This window comes from Salvelinus namaycush, unplaced genomic scaffold, assembly GCF_016432855.1.
Source record: "Salvelinus namaycush isolate Seneca unplaced genomic scaffold, SaNama_1.0 Scaffold179, whole genome shotgun sequence".
Classification (NCBI taxonomy): domain Eukaryota; kingdom Metazoa; phylum Chordata; class Actinopteri; order Salmoniformes; family Salmonidae; genus Salvelinus; species Salvelinus namaycush.
This window is the reverse complement of record NW_024058552.1, coordinates 31,390-52,499: the sequence shown is the minus strand read 5'-3', so window position 1 is coordinate 52,499 and position 21,110 is coordinate 31,390. Positions and strand designations below refer to the sequence as shown.

At 43.1% G+C, this 21,110-nt stretch overlaps 1 protein-coding gene across 1 annotated transcript; it reads left to right on the top strand.

The window, feature by feature from the left end:
• Window positions 1-3,881: 3,881 nt before the first annotated feature.
• On the top strand, window positions 3,882-15,228 carry LOC120037633 (LHFPL tetraspan subfamily member 6 protein-like; the record flags this gene model as incomplete). The annotated part of the gene is made up of 2 exons (XM_038983630.1): window positions 3,882-4,228; window positions 14,696-15,228. A coding segment is annotated over exon 2 (385 nt), but the record flags the coding sequence as incomplete, so codon positions are not given.
• Between the last annotated feature and the right edge of the window lie 5,882 nt (window positions 15,229-21,110).

Sequence of the window (21,110 nt, the reverse complement as noted above, 5' to 3'; positions counted from 1 at the left end):
ATTGGTAGGAGAACAGAGACCTGGAGGGGGGTTACAGTGAGATTAGTAGGAGAACAGAGACCTGGAGGGGGGTTACAGTGAGATTAGTAGGAGAACAGAGACCTGGAGGGGGGTTACAGTGAGACTAGTAGGAGAACAGAGACCTGGAGGAGGGTTACAGTGAGATTAGTAGGAGAACAGAGACCTGGAGGGGGGTTACAGTGAGATTAGTAGGAGAACAGAGACCTGGAGGGGGTTGCAGTGAGATTAGTAGGAGAATAGAGACCTGGAGGGGGGTTACAGTGAGATTAGTAGGAGAACAGAGACCTGGAGGGGGGTTACAGTGAGATTAGTAGGAGTACAGAGACCTGGAGGGGGGTTACAGTGAGATTAGTAGGAGAACAGAGACCTGGAGGGGGGTTACAGTGAGATTAGTAGGAGAACAGAGACCTGGAGGGGGGTTACAGTGAGATTAGTAGGAGAACAGAGACCTGGAGGAGGGTTACAGTGAGATTAGTAGGAGAACAGAGACCTGGAGGAGAGCTACAGTGAGATTAGTAGGAGAACAGAGACCTGGAGGGGGGTTATAGTGAGATTAGTAGGAGAACAGAGACCTGGAGGAGAGCTACAGTGAGATTAGTAGGAGAACAGAGACCTGGAGGAGGTTACAGTGAGATTAGTAGGAGAACAGCCTCTAGTGAAGATGAGGTCAAGCGTGTTGCCTGTCTTGTGAGTTGGAGGGGCTTGAGGTCAAAAGAGGCAAGGACGGGAAAGAGAGAGTTGGAAAGAAGGGCACCTGGTGGGCGATAGATGACAATAATGTTAAGCTTGTGTGGACAAGTGACAGTGACAACATGGAATTAAAATGAGGAGATGGATAGGTGAGAGAGGCGAGAAAAGAGAAAATCTCGTCTTAGGAGAAATGAGTAGACCTGTGTCACCACCGTGACGACCAGATGCTCACGGACTTTGAGGCGAAACATAGTCAGATGAAGGAAGTGCAGCTGGAGTAGCAGTGTCCTCTGGCATGATCCATGTCTCTGTCGGGGACAAAAAAAGTCAAGGGACTGAAGTGCAGCTTAGTCTGAGATGAACTCGGCGTTCTTGACCGCAGATCAGCAGTTCCTAACGCTGCCAGAGACCTGAAATTCCACATGGGTTGTGGGCGCAGGGTAGACTAAATTAGAAGGGTTGCAGTGGGGAGCGTCTGTAAAGTCAACAGCAGGGTTCCCCAACTGGCGGCACACGGGCCCGAATTTGTCCCACGGGTGGTTTTACTTAGGCCCCAATGTTTTCTGAGCAAAACATTTACAAATGACAACAACAAAATGATGATGATTTGAAATGATGATGTTTTAGTCAAATATTATATCTGTTTTGGGCTTATTGCGGTCAATTTGCAGTCTACAAATAATTTTTAATTACGTTCCCGGCTCCCCGACAATCTGCTCGAGAAAAAGAAAAAAGCGCCCCTGGCTGAAGCTAGTTGATGAACCCTGGCCTACAGGGAGAGGTGCGAACAGATATAAAATACACACACGTAGTTGACAAAGCTACAAAAGAGTAAAACAAGTCACAAATTGCCCTGCCCCTTGATCCTGGTCGATGTGTCAACAACTATTTGCAAATTATAAGCAGTTACAGTAGCAGTTCACACTACAAGTAGACCACTGGGAAGACAGGCAGCACTTAAAGTAGATGGCACTAGCTAGCAAAAAGACAGTACTAGACCACAACAGATAAAGACAAAAAAAAAAATGATACGTATCACTCTAGGAGATATCAGGAGCCCTCTAGCTATAGAATGAAGCACGAACCAAATAGAGAGAGATTGTGTGAATAATTCACAGCCATGTTCTCTCATCTTGGTTTTGTAACTCCACTGGGCTGCTGCATCCTCCCTCTGCTTCATCTCCAGCTTGACACACACATTTTTCATCAGCATTATGTCAAATTGGTTGGCCTCTTTTTCAGTGAAACACACACAGGCATTGATGGTGGCCCATCAGAAGGCATTGCCCAGATCTGATTTAGAAATAAAACGAATAAGGAAACTAATGTTGCATTATAATGCCATTCAATTCCACAATCTCAAGTTTCTTAAGTGTGTGTGTGTGTGTGTGTGTGTGTGTGTGTGTGTGTGTGTGTGTGTGTGTGTGTGTGTGTGTGTGTGTGTGTGTGTGTGTGTGTGTGTGTGTGTGTGTGTGTGTGTGTGTGTGTGTGTGTGTGTGAGTAGGAGAGAGAGAGGTGGGAGGAAAGAGAGAGAGATTTACACTGAAATTGAGAGAGGAAGAGAAAGAGAGGAAGAGAAAGAGATGAAGAGAGAGAGAGTGAGGAAGAGGCGGTTAGAGAGAGGGAGAGAGAGAGAAAAAGAGAGAGAGAGAGTGAGAGGGGGGAGAAAGTGAGAGGGGGAGAGAAAGAGTAAGATGGGAAGAGAGAGTGAGAGGGGGGGAGAGAGAGAGATAGAGAGAGAGAGAGAGGGGGGAGAGAGAGGGGGGAGAAAGAGTGAGAGGGGGGGAGAGAGAGAGTGAGAGGGGGAGAGAGAGAGAGAAGGGGAGAGAGAAAGTGAGAGGGGGAGAGAGAGAGAGAAGGGGGGAGAGAGAGAGAGAAGGGGGGAGAGAGAAAGTGAGAGGGGGAGAGAGAGAGAGTGAGACACATTTGTGAGTGTAATGTTTACTCTTATTTTGTTTTTGTTTTATTACACTTCAGTTTATTTTCTACTTCACTTGCTTTGGCAATGTTAAATGTTTCACATGTCAATAAAGCCCTTAAATTGAATTGAGAGAGATGATACAAATATAAACAGAGAGGAAGAGACGAAGCGAGAGGGTCTACTCCGCCCAAAATCTGTCCATGAAAATAAGACCACGAAGTGAGCAATTTTAGTATGGAGGTCGATTTTGGCCAACAAAAATGTAATTGCTAATTTGCTACGTGAGGCTTGTTCGATCGAATAGAAGTTTAGTAATGGTTAGATTGTTACAAATGCACTGATATAGGTGGACACACATTGCATTTCAGCAACTTTGAAAAAAACGACTTTATCTAGGAGTTGTGCCTGTTGGTCACATACGTATCTTCCCTCTCATCGACAAGAATGGTCCCACCTGATCTCCCCACCTGTCTTTCATCTTTGAGGACATGTTTGTTAGAGCGGTCACTTGACTATTGTGTCAATATAATAGATAATATTTGGTATATAGAGCAATAATAATGACATTTTAATAGGAACTAACAGAGACTAACTCCGCCATGGCTCGTAGACCAAAGCCTATGGGGAAATTAATTAACTTTTTTGTAAGCTTTTTGGGTAAATAATGAAAATAAGGTTTGTAGTAAACACTGGCTTGGGAGATCTTATGCGTTTTGTTCTAATGAGATAATCTACATCAGTCATTTATCCTAATCAAAACAAGTAAAAACCTAATGATGTGCTAACATGTAAAAAATAAAATAAATCTACACCTCAGGTTCGATGCCTTTGATGTCTAGCTAACAGGCTTAGTTTACCTTTTCAGACGGACCCAAAGTCTCCTATGGACAACATAATTCAGGAACCTATAAAACGAACACCTTCCAGCTATAGAGATATGGTTGCAGCTTTGAGCAAAACAATAGACCATCCTTACGTTTTTTTTTCAAAGCTGGTAAGCAAACCTTTTTAAGCATTTATGTCATTTAAAAAAAAACACATAAAGGCGTCATTCTTATTAAAGGTCATGTTAACTGACTGATATTATCCTGTGTTAACCTCCGACCTTATTAACTTAGTTAATAAGCTCTATGGCCAACGAACTATGGTAGAAAATGCTAACTCATTTCCGGTTTTTAGAACTACACGCTGGCAGCTGTATTCCGAGCCGCACGGCCGCCCCTGGATGGACGTTTTGTGTGATTGATGTTCCCCTCTAGAGCGTGTTTCACAGACTCTCCGCTCACAACAGTCTGAATGTGGTTCCGCGGTTGGCGTCAGCTCCAACTCCAGCTCTGTCCGAATCGCAGCGTTTCTCTTTCACTGCTCACAGCAAGATAACATATTTGGGGATCTCTATTGCCAACTACTACATTGCTCATCAACGCTGAAAGTTACAGCTTTTTTTTCCCGATACCATTGACTATTTTGGGGGATAATTATTTTGCGTTTTTTGTTGTTGTTGTCGATCTGTGAAGTTAGTTTCAGTTTTTGGTTTTCTCCGCGATTGGGATATTAAGACCAGAAGACTAATCTAACAACCAAGTCGTTCATCATGTAGGCTAAGTTGTCTTTTTATGTGTTACTTTTGTCGTGTATTTGGAAATATTCTTAGATCTGTATAGTGTTTATTCTTTACCCGAGTAGAGTTCAGCTTTGTCACACAGGCTTGTCCCCGTCCCCCACTCTTCACGTCCTACACGGGCTTCTCTATGCATTCCACCATACAGACTCCGGAGTAGTTGACCATACTTGATAAATAGCGTATCAAACGAATTTTAATAATCTACTAGTCTAGTGCAAAACACATTCGTGTGCGTAAAAATGTAAGCGACAGTTATCGCCTATTCGTGATTAATTACGGGTTCTTCACCAGAGCATCATCATCTAGCCAGTATTGCAAACCAATAGGCTGGCTACGTTACACCGGAAACCTAGATTAATTGGAGACCGTAAACCAAGATTAATAGGCATTTGTGAATGAATTATGGGATAGGGATAGAAGAAAAAGAAAAATGATGAATCCCCTTTGTGTTACATTCTCAATTGTCTTTTGATGCGCTCAGTCTTGCGTGCTCTTTCTCTCTGCTTGGTAGAATTCTGCCCATGCAGCAGCTGAAGTTGTGTGTGAGAATTGATTTGAATAAAGTGAGATGCATTGCATAATTTATTTTTGTTGTTGTAATAGCATATATGATGTAGCCTCATATTTATTTGGAACAGTGTTTGCTCTTGTGAATGGTGCCGCGTTCACTTGCTCGAGCTAGAACACGCGGACATTTCCCCGACTTGCTAACTCAAATCAAATGTTATTTTTCACATGCTTCGTAAACAACATGTGTAGACTAACAATGAAATGCTTACTTATAGGCCCTTCCCAACAATGCAGAGAGGAAAAATTAACAGCACAAGGAATAAATACACAATGAATAACGACTACTTGGCTATATACACAGGGTACCGGTACTGAGTCGATGTGCAGGGGTACGAGGTAATAACTTGGCTATATACACAGGGTACCGGTACTGAGTCGATGTGCAGGGGTACGAGGTAATAACTTGGCTATATACACAGGGTACCGGTACTGAGTCGATGTGCAGGGGTACGAGGTAATAACTTGGCTATATACACAGGGTACCGGTACTGAGTCGATGTGCAGGGGTACGAGGTAATAACTTGGCTATATACACAGGGTACCGGTACTGAGTCGATGTGCAGGGGTACGAGGTAATAACTTGGCTATATACACAGGGTACCGGTACTGAGTCGATGTGCAGGGGTACGAGGTAATAACTTGGCTATATACACAGGGTACCGGTACTGAGTCGATGTGCAGGGGTACGAGGTAATAACTTGGCTATATACAGTACCAGTACCGAGTCGATGTGCAGGGGTACGAGGTAATAACTTGGCTATATACAGTACCGAGTCGATGTGCAGGGGTACGAGGTAATAACTTGGCTATATACAGTACCAGTACCGAGTCGATGTGCAGGGGTACGAGGTAATAACTTGGCTATATACAGTACCGAGTCGATGTGCAGGGGTACGAGGTAATTAAGGTAGATATGTACATATGGGTAGGGATAAAGGGACTAGGCAACAGGATAGATAATGAACAGCAACAGCAGCTTATGTGATGAGTCAAAAGAGTTTTAGTGCAAAACGGGTCAATGCAGATAGTCTGGGTAACTATTTAGTAGTCTTATGGCTTGGGGGGTAGAAGCTGTTCAGGGTCCTGTTGGTTCCAGACATGTTGCATTGGTACTGGTTGCCGTGTGGTAGCAGAGAGAACAGTCTATGACTTAGGTGGGTGGAGTCATTGACAATTTTTAGGGACTTCCTCTGACACCGCCTGGTATAGAGGTCCTGGATAGGGAAGTGCCTAGTAGTCAGCCAAAACTAGTATTGTTACAAATATGGGCAATTTTCTGTATACGATTATGTAAAAAAATATATAAGAATTGTAATTATCCGTGATCTTAAAAAAAAAAAAAATATGGTGACACTGAGGAACTTGAGGCTCTCGACCCGTTCCACTACAGCCCCGTCGATGTGGCTGGAGCCGTGCTGGGAGCTCTTGTTTCCTGTAGTCCACCATCAGCTTCTTTCTCTTGCTGATGTTGAGGGAGAGGTTGTTGTCCTGGCACCACACTGCCATAGCCACTGACCTCCTCCTTATAGGCTTTCTCATCGTTGTCGGTGATCAGGCCAATCACCGTTGTGTCGTCAGCAAACTTAACGATGGTGTTGGAGTCGTGTACGGCCACAGTCGTTGGTGAACAGGGAAGTACAGGGAGAACAGGAGGGGACTAAGCACGCACCCATGAGGGGCCCCCGTGTTTCAAGTTTTATTAGTCGTATCTACGGGATACGCATGGTATACATTGTACAACAAAATGCTTGCTTGCAGGTTCTTTCTCTAAAAATGCAACAACAATAAGTAATCATAAAACTAAGTATATGAACATAAAGTAAATGTCTCAGTAGAATAGAATAAACATTTTAGCATAAGTATAATACAGAAAGGCATAATTTATAGTCCAATATTTACACCTGTATTTGGAAAGGGGGAGATGAGGGGCAAGTGTATAAATGGAGCAGGTTAATAAGAGTCTGGTAGCAGCATGTAACGTGTACACTGGGAGTTGGGAATCAAGTACAGAGACTTTAATAATAAATAACACATGGAATAAAACAAGAAAGACGAGACAATAAAGCCTAAGAACCAAAGGTAGTGACATATATAGGGAAGGTAATCAGGCAGGTGATGGAGTCCAGGTGAGTCTGATGAGGCGCTGGTGGACGTAACGATGGTGACATGTCAAATCAAATTGTATTGTTCACATACGCATGGTTAGCAGATGTTAATGCGAGTGTAGCGAAATGCTTGTGCTTCTAGTTCCGACCATACAGTAATATCTAACAAGTAATCTAACAATTTCATAACAACTACCTTATACACACAAGTGTAAAGGAATGAATAAGAATATGTACATATAAATATATGGATGAGCGATGGCCGAACGGCATAGGCAAGATGCAGTAGATGGTATAGAGTACAGTATATACATATGAGATGAGTAATGTAGGGTATGTAAACATTATATAAAGTGGCTTCGTTTAAAGTGACTAGTGATACATTTATTACATAAAAAGTTTTATTATTAAAGTGGCTAGAGATTTGAGTCAGTATGTTGGCAGCAGCCACTCAATGTTAGTGATGGCTGTTTAACAGTCTGATGGCCTTGAGATAGAAGCTGTTTTTCAGTCTCGGTCCCAGCTTTGATGCACCTGTACTGACGTCGCCTTCTGGATGATAGCAGGGATGAACAGGCAGTGGCTCGGGTGGTTGTTGTCCTTGATGATCTTTTTGGCCTTCCTGTGACATCGGGTGGTGTAGGTGTCTTGGAGGACAGGTAGTTTGCCCCCGGTGACGCGTTGGGCAGACCTCACTATCCTCCGGAGAGCCTTGCGGTTGTGGGTGGAGAAGTTGCCGTACCAGGCGGTGATACAGCCCGACAGGATGCTCTCGATTGTGCATCTGTAAAAGTTTGTGAGTGTTTTTGGTGACAAGCCAATTTTCTTCAGCCTCCTGAGGTTGAAGAGGCGCTGTTGCGCCTTCTTCACCACGCTGTCTGTGTGGGTGGACCATTTCAGTTTTCCCGTGATGTGTACGCCGAGGAACTTAAAACATTCCACCTTCACTACTGTCCCGTCAATGTGGATAGGGGGGTGCTCCCTCTGCTGTTTCCTGAAGTCCACGATCATCTCCTTTGTTTTGTTGAGTGTGAGGTTGTTTTCCTGACACCACACTCCAAGGGCCCTCACCTCCTCCCTGTAGGCCGTCTAGTCGTTGTTGGTAATCAAGCCTACCACTGATGTGTCGTCTGCAAACTTGATAATTGAGTTGGAGGCGTGCTTGGCCAGGCAGTCGTGGGTGAACAGGGAGTACAGGAGGGGGCTGAGAACACACCCTTGTGGGGCCACAGTGTTGAGGATCAGCGGGTGGAGATGTTGTTTCCTACCCTCACCACCTGGGGGCGGCCCGTCAGAAAGTCCAGGACCCAGGCACACTGGGACGATGGTGGTCTCCTTAACACAGGTGGGGACTACAGTCTGGAACAGGGACAGATTTAAGATGTCCAGAAGACTCCCGCCAGCTGTTCAGCACACACTCTAAAGATGCAGCCAAGGATGCTATCTGGGCCGGCGGCTTTGTGAGTATTCACTCTATTTGAGAGTTTTCCTCACGTCAGCCTCGGAGAGTGAAAGCACCTGGTCGTCCGGAACAGCGAGAGTCTCCCTGAATGGCTCGGTATTGTCTGCCTCGAAGCGAGCATAGAATGTGTTAAGCTCGTCTGGGGAGGGTGGCTTCGGTGGGCACCGCACAGCTGGATTTGCCTTTGTAGTTTGTGATAGTCTGTAGTCCTTGCCACATGCAATGCAAGTCTTGAGTTGTCGAACATCAATTCAAGTTTGAGTCTGTATTGTCTTTTTTTATTTTTATTTGCGGCGCTTGTACCTGCTTGCCTTGTACGAGTCATCTGGGTTCATTCTGCTGACATTGACTGCTGCAGTACGGCCTCACAGCATGCTACGGATTTCTCCTTTCATCCAAGGTTTTTGGTTGGGGTACGTCTGGATTGATATTGTGGGTACACCATCATCAACACATTTCCTATTGAAGCCTGTAACTGACTATGTATATTCCTCAATGTTGATGAATGAGTCCTGGGTGAATGAGTTTGGACATATTCCACTCAGTATTCTCAAAACAGTCCTGCAGCATTGAGTCTGCCTCTGTCCAGCGCCTCACTATTCTCTGTGTTGGTGGCTTCCTCTTGAGTTGCTGCTTGTAGGCGGGGAGTAAGAACAGAGAGACATGATCTGATTGACAGATGCGGGGGCACGTCACAGATGTTTGTGTATACATGGTCAAGCATTCTGAATCCTGTTTTGCGGCAGGATACATGTTGGTGATATTTTGGGGAAGTTTGTTTTAGACAGGCTTGGTTAAAGTCACCGCGACAATAAAAACTACTTCCTGGTGAGAGGATTTTTCCTGTCTAATAATCTTGTACAGTTCGCTAAGAGCCGCCTTGGTGTTTGCTTGTGGTGGCATGCACACAGCTGTGATAATAACACAAGTGCGTTCCCTCTGCATATAGTGGGGTCTGCATTTTAGCATCAAAACTCCAGGTCGGGTGAACAGGAGCTTGCAATGTTTTCAAATTCGGTACACCAGGAATTGTTCCCCCAGACTCTTACCAGAAGCCGCCGTTCAATCCATTTGGAATATTGAGAAGCCTTCTGGTTGAATAGCAGAGTTGAGTGTATCTTCCGTAAGCCACGTCTCAGTAAAAACAAAGTCACAACATTCCCTGATGGCCTTCTGCGATTGAAACCTTGCTCTGAGTTCACATAGTTTATTTTCCATTGATGATACATTAGCCATCAGGTTACTAGGAAGAGGAGGCTGTGTAGCCTGTCTTTTCAGCTTGGAGTCCCCCTTTGCTTCCTCATCTTCGTCGCCGGTGCTGCCTTAGGTCATCTCGGCCAGGAGCAACAAGTAAGCCCGCTGTGCTTGGAACAGAGGAGCGAATGTTGTATTCCAGCTCTGGGGGGCTGAGAGATAAGTGTGTAGCTTCCGGTTCATGTTCCAGAAGTGTTTGTCGGTCATAGGAAATTATTGCATGAACATTCTGAGCAAACAAAGTAAAAATGAACAAAAAATTTAAAATAAAAAAGCAAGTTAAGCATGAACCTACAAGACGCTCGCTCTCCTCAGCTCTGCCATCTTATCCATGCTGAGGGTCAGCGTGGCGGATGTGCTGTTGCCAACCTTCCCCACCTTGGGGCGGCCTGTCAGGAAGTCCCAGGTTCCCGAGCTTGGTGGGCACTATGGTGTTGAACGCTGAGCTATAATAAATGAACAGCATTCTCACATAGGTGTTCCTTTTGTCTAAGTGGGGGAGGGCATTGTGGAGAGAAGTACAGATTGCTCAATCTGTGGATCTGTTGGGGCGGTATGCAAATTAGAGTGGGTCCAGGGTGTCTGGGATGATGGTGTTGATGTGAGCCATGACCAGCCTTTCAAAGCACTTCATGGCTACAGATGTGAGTGCTACAGGGCGATATATAGACAGGTTACTTTGGCGTTCTTGGCACAGGGACTATGGTGGTCTGCTTGAAACAGGGGTATTACAGACTGGGTCAGGGAGAGGTAAAAAATGTAATTGAAGACAGCGCCAGCTGGTCAGCGCATTGCTGAGTACGCGTCCTGGTAATTCGTCTGGCCCCATGGCCTTGTGAATGTTAACCTGTTTAGAGATCTTACTCACATCGGCTACGTAGAGATTGATCACACAGTCATCCAGAACAGCTGGTGATCTCATGCATGGTTCAGTGTTGCTTGCCTCGAAGCGAGCAGATGGAATTTACCTCGTCTGGTAGGTTCGCATCACTGGACAGCTCGCGGCTGGGTTTCCCTTTGTAATCCTTGATGGTTTGCAAGCCCTGCCACATCCGACTAGCTTCAGAGCCGTCGTAGTAGGATTCAATCTTAATCCTGTATTGACGTTTTGACTGTTTTATGGCTCATCGGAGGTCGTAGCGTGATTTCTTATAAACGTCCAGATTAGTGTCCCGCTCCTTGAAACTGGTTGTAGTTATACACGTGCCGCGTTCAACCAGGAAGCAAGTTGTACATTTCAGAGTTTCCAAGTTCCGACTAGCACGTGAACTTGGCATGAATGCATGATGCTGTTCTAGCCTACACTGTTAAAATGAAGTGTTTTGTAACACTTAAAATAGTGGCAACTGAGCTGCCACCAACTTTAGCTTTGCTGCAGTTTTGAAACATTGGTGTAAGGAGTTATGAGCAATGTTCGCTCAAAAAAATTTGCCATTCAGCAATTTTCAGGTCTGCTGACTTGAACGTTGTGAAAATTCTGTGCAACTTCCAGCGTGCGCTTACTGTGAACACTGAGATTGTACTCGCTTTAAGTTACAGTTTCAGACAGTGGTCAAGTAGGCTATTGTGGATGATCACAAGGTAGGCCTGCCAGAGTGGCCTGCCATCAAAAACAATGGAGAAAATGCATCCCATAACATTTTAACATGGAAATAGCTGTTCTATCATTCAGACTACAGTAGCAGCCAATGTGTGGTGTTCCATGAGAAATAATAATCATGAGGCCTTGACATTAACCTGTTTATCCACTTGTCCTTCAGACAAGGAGGTGACTGAACATGTTGTTGTTTGATGCAAGAAACCACTTTACAAAATGAAATGCATTATTATTCCCATACCATTATTACAGAGAATCAGACAAATTATGCTACTCTCTGTTTTTTTTTATCTTTATTTAACTTGGCAAGTCAGTTAAGAACAAATTCTTATTTTCACTGACGGCCTAGAAACAGTGGGTTAACTGCCTTGTTCAGGGGCAGAACGACAGATTTGTACCTTGTCAGCTCGGGGATTAGATCTTGCAACCTTTGCAGTTACTGGCCCAACGCTCTAACCACTAGGCTACGCTGCCATTTATTGGTTACTTAGCTTATCCAAGCCTTTCTCAAAATACAACACTGCCCCTTTTAATTATAAAAAAAGCTCTTTACCTGACTCGCTTTTTCAAAGATGTCTTGTGCTCTTGTAAGAAGCAATCACTCACCCATTGCTGACCACAAATGGTTTATAACTGGGCTAATAACTCACTAACTAGCAAAGGATATGAACAAATGTGGACACGTGGCTACATGCAGCTTTCAGTTTGATCTCAAAACAAGCTCATCTACTCACGACCGCTCATGCTGTAAACACAGTCCAGTTCACAGTGAATGGCACAGATCCATATATGGCAATGGTCTATTTGCATATAGTCCTACTTCATCTCTGATTGGTTATGCCACACTGGTCTGTGTAGAGTACGGGCTGAGTCGTGTGTGTCAATGCAATAAAATCCTACTCTGATGCGTTCTGCCTACAACAAAACAAAACTCTTGCATAGTTTGTTTTACATACAAAGTCTTGCAAAGTTCGTTTTGTTTTGGTATGTTGCATTGAAAGTGGCTAATATTGGCATTGATTCATTCACAATTCCCACAGTAAAGGGACATGTTGATAGTGTTAACTAAAGGGGAAAACTCTAGAAAGTTAGGTTAAATTCAATCCCGTGCTTCTCTATGTGGGCTCATATTTCTTCTGCACAGCAGTAACCGGGGGAGCTGCGCGCCCAGGCGTAGCTTACAGGGAATATTGGTTATGAGACAGATTTGAGGTGTATTGAAACAGTCATGACATGGTGTGTTGTAACACCAATTAATCAAGAGTTGTGTAGAAGACTGAGAGCACTAACCAGGAAAAAGGTTGAAAACACTATTTTGGTGTTTCCTGTCTAGTGAAGAATTAGATCCCTTCTTCTGGAGTTTCTAAACACTGTAAATTGAAGTCCCTCTTTTTGTATATTCCCTGTTCTAATATGGTGTTCTGGTAAACTCCTCGTTGGTAAATCCAAACGGTCTAATGTACAGATTTATGCTATAAAAAAATATATCGTTTTTTGTGAAAATGCAAATTAATACGTTTGTCCCTGGATAATAATTCAGCAGTAAAAAAAATATTTTTTCAAGACATGATTTTGAAGGTTCAAATGCTTTATCTTCAAATTATCAAATAACAACAAAGCATTAACAGGCCATTCACATTTTTATATTGATTAACTAAGACGGTTCAAAGATCTGTAAGGTATTTATCATATTCATATTCTTGAAAGTCAAGGGAAATATGGCATTATATTTCAAATTCACGGGGGGGGGGGGAAGAAAAATACAGGCAATGACTGCTAATGTTAGCAGTAGCACTCATACTAAACTTGTACAAAACTTCAGCCCAGAGTTCAATGCAATCCACCAGCATATCCTTATCAATGACTCTGACCTGAGTCGTTATATTCAGATGATTGTACATGGAAGGTTGTTCAGATGTATTGAATCACCGTTAAATGATATGATTGACAGTTCATTTGACATTAGTCTGTGAAGCTTGTCTTGATTGGCTGTGGGTAGGATTGGCCAGCCTGTGGGCAACGTAGTATATATATATATATGTGTATATATGTATATATATATATGTGTATATATGTTTTCTGCAGGGAGAGAAATTATTATTATTATGATTATTATTATTCTATAATTAAGTTATTAACTGATTTAATATTAATACATTGCAATATGAATATACTATATATATATATATATATACAGTGGGGCAAAAAAAGTATTTAGTCAGCCACCAATTGTGCAAGTTCTCCCACTTAAAAAGATGAGAAAGGCCTGTAATTTTCATCATATGTACACTTCAACTATGACAGACAAAATGAGAAAAAAAAATCCAGAAAATCACATTGTAGGATTTTTAATGAATTTATTTGCAAATTGTGGTGGAAAATAAGTATTAAGTATGGGAGAACTTGCACAATTGGTGGCTGACTAAATACTTTTTTGCCCCACTGTATATGTGTATATATGTTTTCTGCAGGGAGAGAAATTACTATGATTATGATTATTATTATTCTATAATTATGTTATTAACTGATTTAATATTAATACATTGCAATATGAATATACTGCACAATGATTAAACATATCAATAGCAATATGCTAAATGCATGAATGAATGAAGTTATCTGAATATGAATGTCCAAAGTGGGATGTGGTAACGTGGTGTGGTAGGCCAAAGCTAGAGGCTAAAGGCTAAAATGGCAGTGGCTTTATAGTGCAGTGGTGAAAAGAGAACCCAATTGTCATACTTGAGTAAAAGTAAATAGAAAATAGAGATGGAAAATGACTCAAGTAAGAGTATTTCTGTCTGTAATAAAGCCATTTTGTGGGGGAAAACTCATTCTGCCAAGTGGGTGGGCCTGGTTCTCCAGTGGGTGGGCCTGGCTGCCAAGTGGGTGGGCCTGGCTGCCAAGTGGGTGGGCCTGGTTGCCAAGTGGGTGTGCCTGGCTGCCAAGTGGGTGGTCCTGGCTGCCAAGTGGGTGGGCCTGGCTGCCAAGTGGGTGGTCCTGGCTGCCAAGTGGGTGGTCCTATGTAACTCCAGGCCCACCCATGGCTGCACCTCTACTCAGTCCTGTGAAATACATAGATTAGGCCCTAATTAATTTATTTTAATTGACTGATTATATGAACTGTAACTCATTAAAATTGTAGAAATTGTTGCATGTTGCGTTAATATTTTTTGTTCAGTAAACATGTTCATATCACTTACATTGGGTTTACGTTCAAACATCCTCCAAACACCAGATCTCAGATTAGGTGCACTGCTTTTAATGGTTTCATTACACAATCATGTTGTTTTGAGTCTCTATTTTTACAGTGTACTCTCTCTCTCTCTGTCTCTCTGTCTCTCTGTCTCTCTGTATCTCTCTCTCTCTCTCTCTCTCTCTGTCTCTGTCTCTCTCTCTCTCTGTCTCTCTCTGTCTCTCTCTCTCTCTCTCTCTCTCTCTCTCTCCGCAGGGGACAGAAGTCAGTCAGTACGTGGGGAGAGACAGAGACATGCTGGTAGTCTAGGCCCGTGGTGGAGTCAAGAACACAACAAAAGCTAAATCTCCTTTTAGTCTATTCTGGCAACGTTAGTCTTCTAGTTATATAATAGTGAAACGCCATGGCCTCCAGCTTGACCTGTGCTGGTGTAATCTGGACCCTCCTCTCCCTGCTCTGTGCCGCTGCCTCCTGCGTCGGCTTCTTCATGCCTTACTGGCTACTCGGTTCCCAGATGGACAAGCCGGTCTCGTTCGGCACCTTCCGGCGGTGCTCGTACCCGGTGCGCGACGAGGAGAGCCAGGCCACAGTGATACTGGAGCAGTGTGGGCGTTACGCCTCCTTCCAGGGGATACCTAGTCTGGAGTGGAGGATCTGTACGGTGGTGACGGGCGTGGGCTGTGGTCTGCTGCTCCTGGTGGCCCTCACAGCCCTCATGGGATGTTGCATCTCTGACCTCATCTCTAGGACCATCGGACGTGTTGCCGGGGGGATACAGTTCGTTGGAGGTGAGTCAGCCTGTTCCCTCTGTTTACACCATAAGGGCTAAAACGGTTCTCTACCACCTTAACGCTCTATTCCAAACTTCTATTTTCTCTCACTGTGAGTTAGTTCACTAACAACCTGATGTCTGTTTACATTAGAACCTATAGTGAATGGCGTCAGGTTCTGTACTAGCCCCCAAAAACACAGAATGTTTACGGTGTGATGTCTGGTTACCCGAGACTAGCTCTCTACCTTCAGTTGACCCCGGAAGTCCCTCAACTCTCCATCACAGACTATTGTGATTCAGTGGTTCAACTGAACAGTTATGCTCTTTCCTCTTTTCATTCGTAGTAAAGCCCTGACATCAGTAGATGTCACAAAGTGTTCATACAGAAACCCAGACTAAAACCCTAAACGGTAAGATATGCAAATGTGAAGAGGCGACTCCGAGATGTTGGCCTTCTAGGCAGAGGTCCTCTGTCCAGTGTCTGTGTTCTTTTGCCACATCTTAATCTTTTTTTAAATATTGTCCAGTCTGAGATATGGCTTTTTCTTTGCAACTCTGCCTAGAAGGCCAGCATCCCGGAGTCGCCTCTCCGCTGTTGACATTGAGACTGGTGTTTTGCGGGTACTATTTAATGAAGCTGCCAGTTGAGGACTTGTGAGGCATCTGTTTCTCCAACTAGACACTCTAATGTACTTGTCCTCTTGCTCAGTTGTGCACCGGGGCCTCCCACTCCTCTTTCTATTCTGGTTAGAGCCAGTTTGCGCTGTTCTGTGAAGGGAGTAGTACACAGCGTTGTACGAGATCTTCAGTTTCTTGACAATTTCTCGCATGGGATAGCCTTCATTTCTCAGAACAAGAACAGACTGACGAGTTTCAGAAGAAAGTTATTTGTTTCTGGCCATTTTGAGCCTGTAATCGAACCCACAAATGCTGATGCTCCAGATACTCAACTTGTCTAAAGAAGGCCCGTTTTATTGCTTCTTTAATCAGGAAAACAGTTTTCCGCTGTGCTAACATCATTGCAAAAGGGTTTTCTAATGATCAATTAGCCTTTTAAAATTATAAACTTGGATTATCTAACACAATGTGCCATTGGAACACAGGAGGGATGGTTGCTGATAATGGGCCTATGTACGCCTATGTAGATATTCCATTAAAAATCAGCCGTTTCCGGCTACAATAGTCATTTACAACATTAACAATGACATTTCTAAGTGACCCCAAACTTTTGACCGGTAGTATATATTTGACCTCTCAACTTCCCTATCAAATCAGAAAACCTAAGAAAATTTACAACAATGAAAAAATGGTTTGATGAAGAATGCAAAAAACCGAAGAAAGAAATTGAGAAACCTATCCAACCAAAAACATAGAGACCCAGAAAACCTGAGAATATGCCTTCACTATGGTGAATCACTAAAACAATACAGAAATACACTACGGAAAAAGAAGGAACAGCACGTCAGAAATCAGCTCAATGTAATTGAAGAATCCATAGACTCAAACCACTTCTGGGTTAATTGGAAAACACTAAACAAATAACAACACAAAGTGTTATCTATCCAAAACAGAGATGTATGGGTAAACCACTTCTCCAATCCTTTTTGGCTCTATAACAAAGAGAGAAAAACATATACATGATCAAATACAAATCTTAGAATCAACTATTTAAGACTACCAGAACCCACTGGATTCTCCAATTACAGTTGAAGTCGGAAGTTTACATACACCTTAGCCAAATACATTTAAACTCAGTTTTTCACAATTCCCAACATTTTATCCTAGTAAAACATTCCCTGTCTTAGGTTAGTTGGGATCACCACTTTATTTTAAGAATGTGAAATGTTAGAATAATAGTAGAGAGAATAATTTATTTCAGCTTTTATATCTTTCATCACATTCCCAGTGGGTCAGAAGTTTACATACACTCAATTAGTATTTGGTAGCATTGCCTATAAATTGTTTAACTTTGGTGAAACGTTTTGGGTAGCCTTGCACAAGCTTCCCACAATAAGTTGGGTGAATTTTGGCCCATTCCTCCTGACAGAGCTGGTGTAACTGAGTCAGGTTTGTAGGCCTCCTTGCTCACACACGCTTTTTCAGTTCTGACCACACATTTTCTATAGGATTGAGGTCAGGGCTTTGTGATGGCCACTCAAATACCTTGACTTTGTTGTCCTTAAGCCATTTTGCCACAACTTTGGAAGTATGCTTGGGGTCATTGTTCATTTGGAAGACCCATTTGCGACCAAGCTTTAACTTCCTGACTGATGTCTTGAGATGTTGCTTCAATATATCCACATAATTTTCCTGCCTCATGATGCCATCTATTTTGTGAAGTGCACCAGTCCCTCCTGCAGCAAAGCACCCCCACAACATGATGCTGCCACCCCCGTGCTTCACGGTTGGGATGGTGATCTTTGGCTTGCAAGACTCCCCCTTTTTCCTCCAAACAGTGAATTATAAGTGAAATAATCTGTCTGTAAACAATTGTTGGGAAAATTACTTGTGTCATGCACAAAGTAGATGTCCTAACCGACTTGCCAAAACTATAGTTTGTTAACAAGAAATTTGTGGAGTGGTTGAAAAACAAGTTTTAATGACTCCAACCTAAGTGTTTGTAAACCTCTGACTTCAACTGTATATATCTGCGAATTGGCACTAGAACAGTCTGCAGCACCCAGCTTCACCCTACTAGATTCTGGTGCTTCTGTCCCCAACCCAGGAGGGCCTTGAGCACCTAGGAGCACCTAGATCTTCTCCACAGATTCTGCCAGACCTGGGCCCTGACAGTAAATCTCAGTAAGACAAAAATAATGGTGTTCCAAAAAAGGTCCAGTTGCCAGGACCACAAATACAAATGTTATCTATACACCGTTGCCCTAGAGCAACACAAAAAATGATACGTACATCAAAAGAAAGATATAATTCGACATACCAATTAGGATCTGGCAAAAAATATTTGAATCCATTATAGAACCCATTGCCCTTTATGGTTGGGAGGTCTGGGGTCCGCTCATCAACCAAGAATTCACAAAATGGGACAAACACCAAATTGAGACTCTGCATAAATATCCTCTGTGTACAACATAAAACACCAAATAATGCATGCAGAGCACAATTAGGCCGATACCCGCTAATTATTAAAATCCAGAAAAGAGCGGTTAAATTCTACAACCACCTAAAAGGAAGCGAATCACAAACCTTCCATAACAAAGCCATCACCTACAGAGAAATTAACCTGGCTGGTCCTCGGGCTCTGTTCACAAACACAAACACACCCCACAGAGCCCCAGGACAACAACACAATTAGACCCAACCAAATCATGAGAAAACAAAAAGAGAATTACTTGACACATTGGAAAGAATAAACAAAAAACTAGGCCAAAGGCAAACTAATCCTAAACAGAGAAGACACAGTGGCAGAATACCTGACCACTGTGACTGACCCAAACTTAAGGAAAGTTTTGACAATGTACAGACTCAGTGAGCATAGTCTTGCTATTGAGAAAGGCCTCCGTAGGCAGACCTGGCTCTCAAAAGAAGACAGGCTATGTGCAACACTGCCCACAAAATGAGGTGGAAACTGAGCTGCACTTCCTAACCTCCTGCCAAATGTATGACCATATTAGAGACACATATTTCCCTCAGATCACACAGACCCACAAATAATTAAAAAACAAAACCAATTTTGATAAACTCCCATATCTACTGGGTGAAATACCAGTTTGCCATCATAGCAGCAAGATTTGTGACCTGTTGCCACAAGAAAAGAGCAACCAAGTGAAGAATAAACACCATTTTAAATACAACCCATATTTATGTTTATTTGTTTTCCCTTTTGTACTTGAGCTATTTGCAGATCATTACAACACTGTATATAGACATAATATGACACTTGAAATGTCTTTTGTGAGTGCAATGTTTACTGTTCATTTTTGTTGTTTATTTTCACTTTTGTTTATTATCTAGTTCACTTGCTCTGGTAATGTAAACATATGTTTCCTATGCCAATAAAGCCCCTTAAAGTGACATTGAATTTAGAGCGAGAACCTGTTATAGATGGCTGTGACCACTCTGAAAGCATTGTAATGTTATTCCAAACTCACTTTAGTATATTCCTGCCTCATGATGTGGCTTTGGAGTTCTCTCTCTCAATTCAATTTCTATTCAATTTAAAAGGTGCTTTATTTGCATGGGAAACATATGTTTACATACGTGGAGGCTGGGGACTTGAAACATTTAGGAGGATGGAAGACCCACGGTATATGCGTGGACCGGACGACAAAAAGCGAATTCGAAAAATCATCAATGACAAATGATTTTTAACCCAAAACGTTTAATAAAGACATTTATAGTAAAACATTATGGGGAATGGGAATGAGAGGGCTACTGACGGTGTTGAGAAGGGCAGCAGTGATTGAATGAGGGTATAAGGCAGGTGTTGAGGTGTTCAGAGACTTCAGTGCAGGACAGGGTTGAGGTGTTCAGAGACTTCAGTGCAGGACAGGGGTTGAGGTGTTCAGAGACTTCAGTGCAGGACAGGGGTTGAGGTGTTCAGAGACTTCAGTGTAGGACAGTATTGAGGTGTTCAGAGACTTCAGTGTAGGACAGTATTGAGGTGTTCAGAGACTTCAGTGTAGGACAGTATTGAGGTTCAGAGACTTCAGTACAGGACAGGGGTTGAGGTGTTCAGAGACTTCAGTGCAGGACAGTATTGAGGTGTTCAGAGACTTCAGTGCAGGACAGGGGTTGAGGTGTTCAGAGACTTCAGTGTAGGACAGTATTGAGGTGTTCAGAGACTTCAGTGCAGGACAGGGGTTGAGGTGTTCAGAGACTTCAGTGTAGGACAGTATTGAGGTGTTCAGAGACTTCAGTGTAGGACAGTATTGATGTTCAGAGACTTCAGTGCAGGACAGGGGTTGAGGTGTTCAGAGACTTCAGTGTAGGACAGTATTGAGGTGTTCAGAGACTTCAGTGCAGGACAGTATTGAGGTTCAGAGACTTCAGTGTAGGACAGGGGTTGAGGTGTTCAGAGACTTCAGTGTAGGACAGTATTGAGGTGTTCAGAGACTTCAGTGCAGGACAGTATTGAGGTTCAGAGACTTCAGTGCAGGACAGGGGTTGAGGTGTTCAGAGACTTCAGTGTAGGACAGTATTGAGGTGTTCAGAGACTTCAGTGCAGGACAGTATTGAGGTTCAGAGACTTCAGTGTAGGACAGGGGTTGAGGTGTTCAGAGACTTCAGTGTAGGACAGTATTGAGGTTCAGAGACTTCAGTGCAGGACAGTATTGAGGTGTTCAGAGACTTCAGTGCAGAAAAAGGTTAATCATGGATAGATGGTGTTAAAGATGAGCTCAACTCCTCCACTAAGGGCAGGACAGGATTTGACTGGAAAGAAAAAAATCAACACACAGTTAGACAAAAGCTAAGAATGAGTTAGTCCAAGCAAGGAGTAAAATCACATTGATGTGTAATATTTAACCTTTATTTAACTAGGCAAGTCAGTTAAGAACAAATTCTTATTTACAATGACGGCCTACCCCGGGCAAACCCGGATGACGCTGGGCCAATTGTGCGTGGGATTCCAAATCGGGAGCCACATGTGGAGCCCTATTAATGCGAGCGTGTTTATGTATGTGATTAGGAAATGGGGAATGACAGACAGCAGAGGACCGGGGGATTCAGTTCTTTAGAGGTCACAGGGCTGTTCAGTTCTTTAGAGGTCACAGACCGTTCAGTTCTCCAGAGGGCCATGGGTGGAGCGTGGGGGAATTACTGTTGAAAACAAAATTAAAATGAATATCAATTCATTGCAAAATCGGTAACATAATTTCATTAACAATTCAACTAATGTAAACGTTATTATAATGGGGAAAAACATGTTAAAGCCTTACT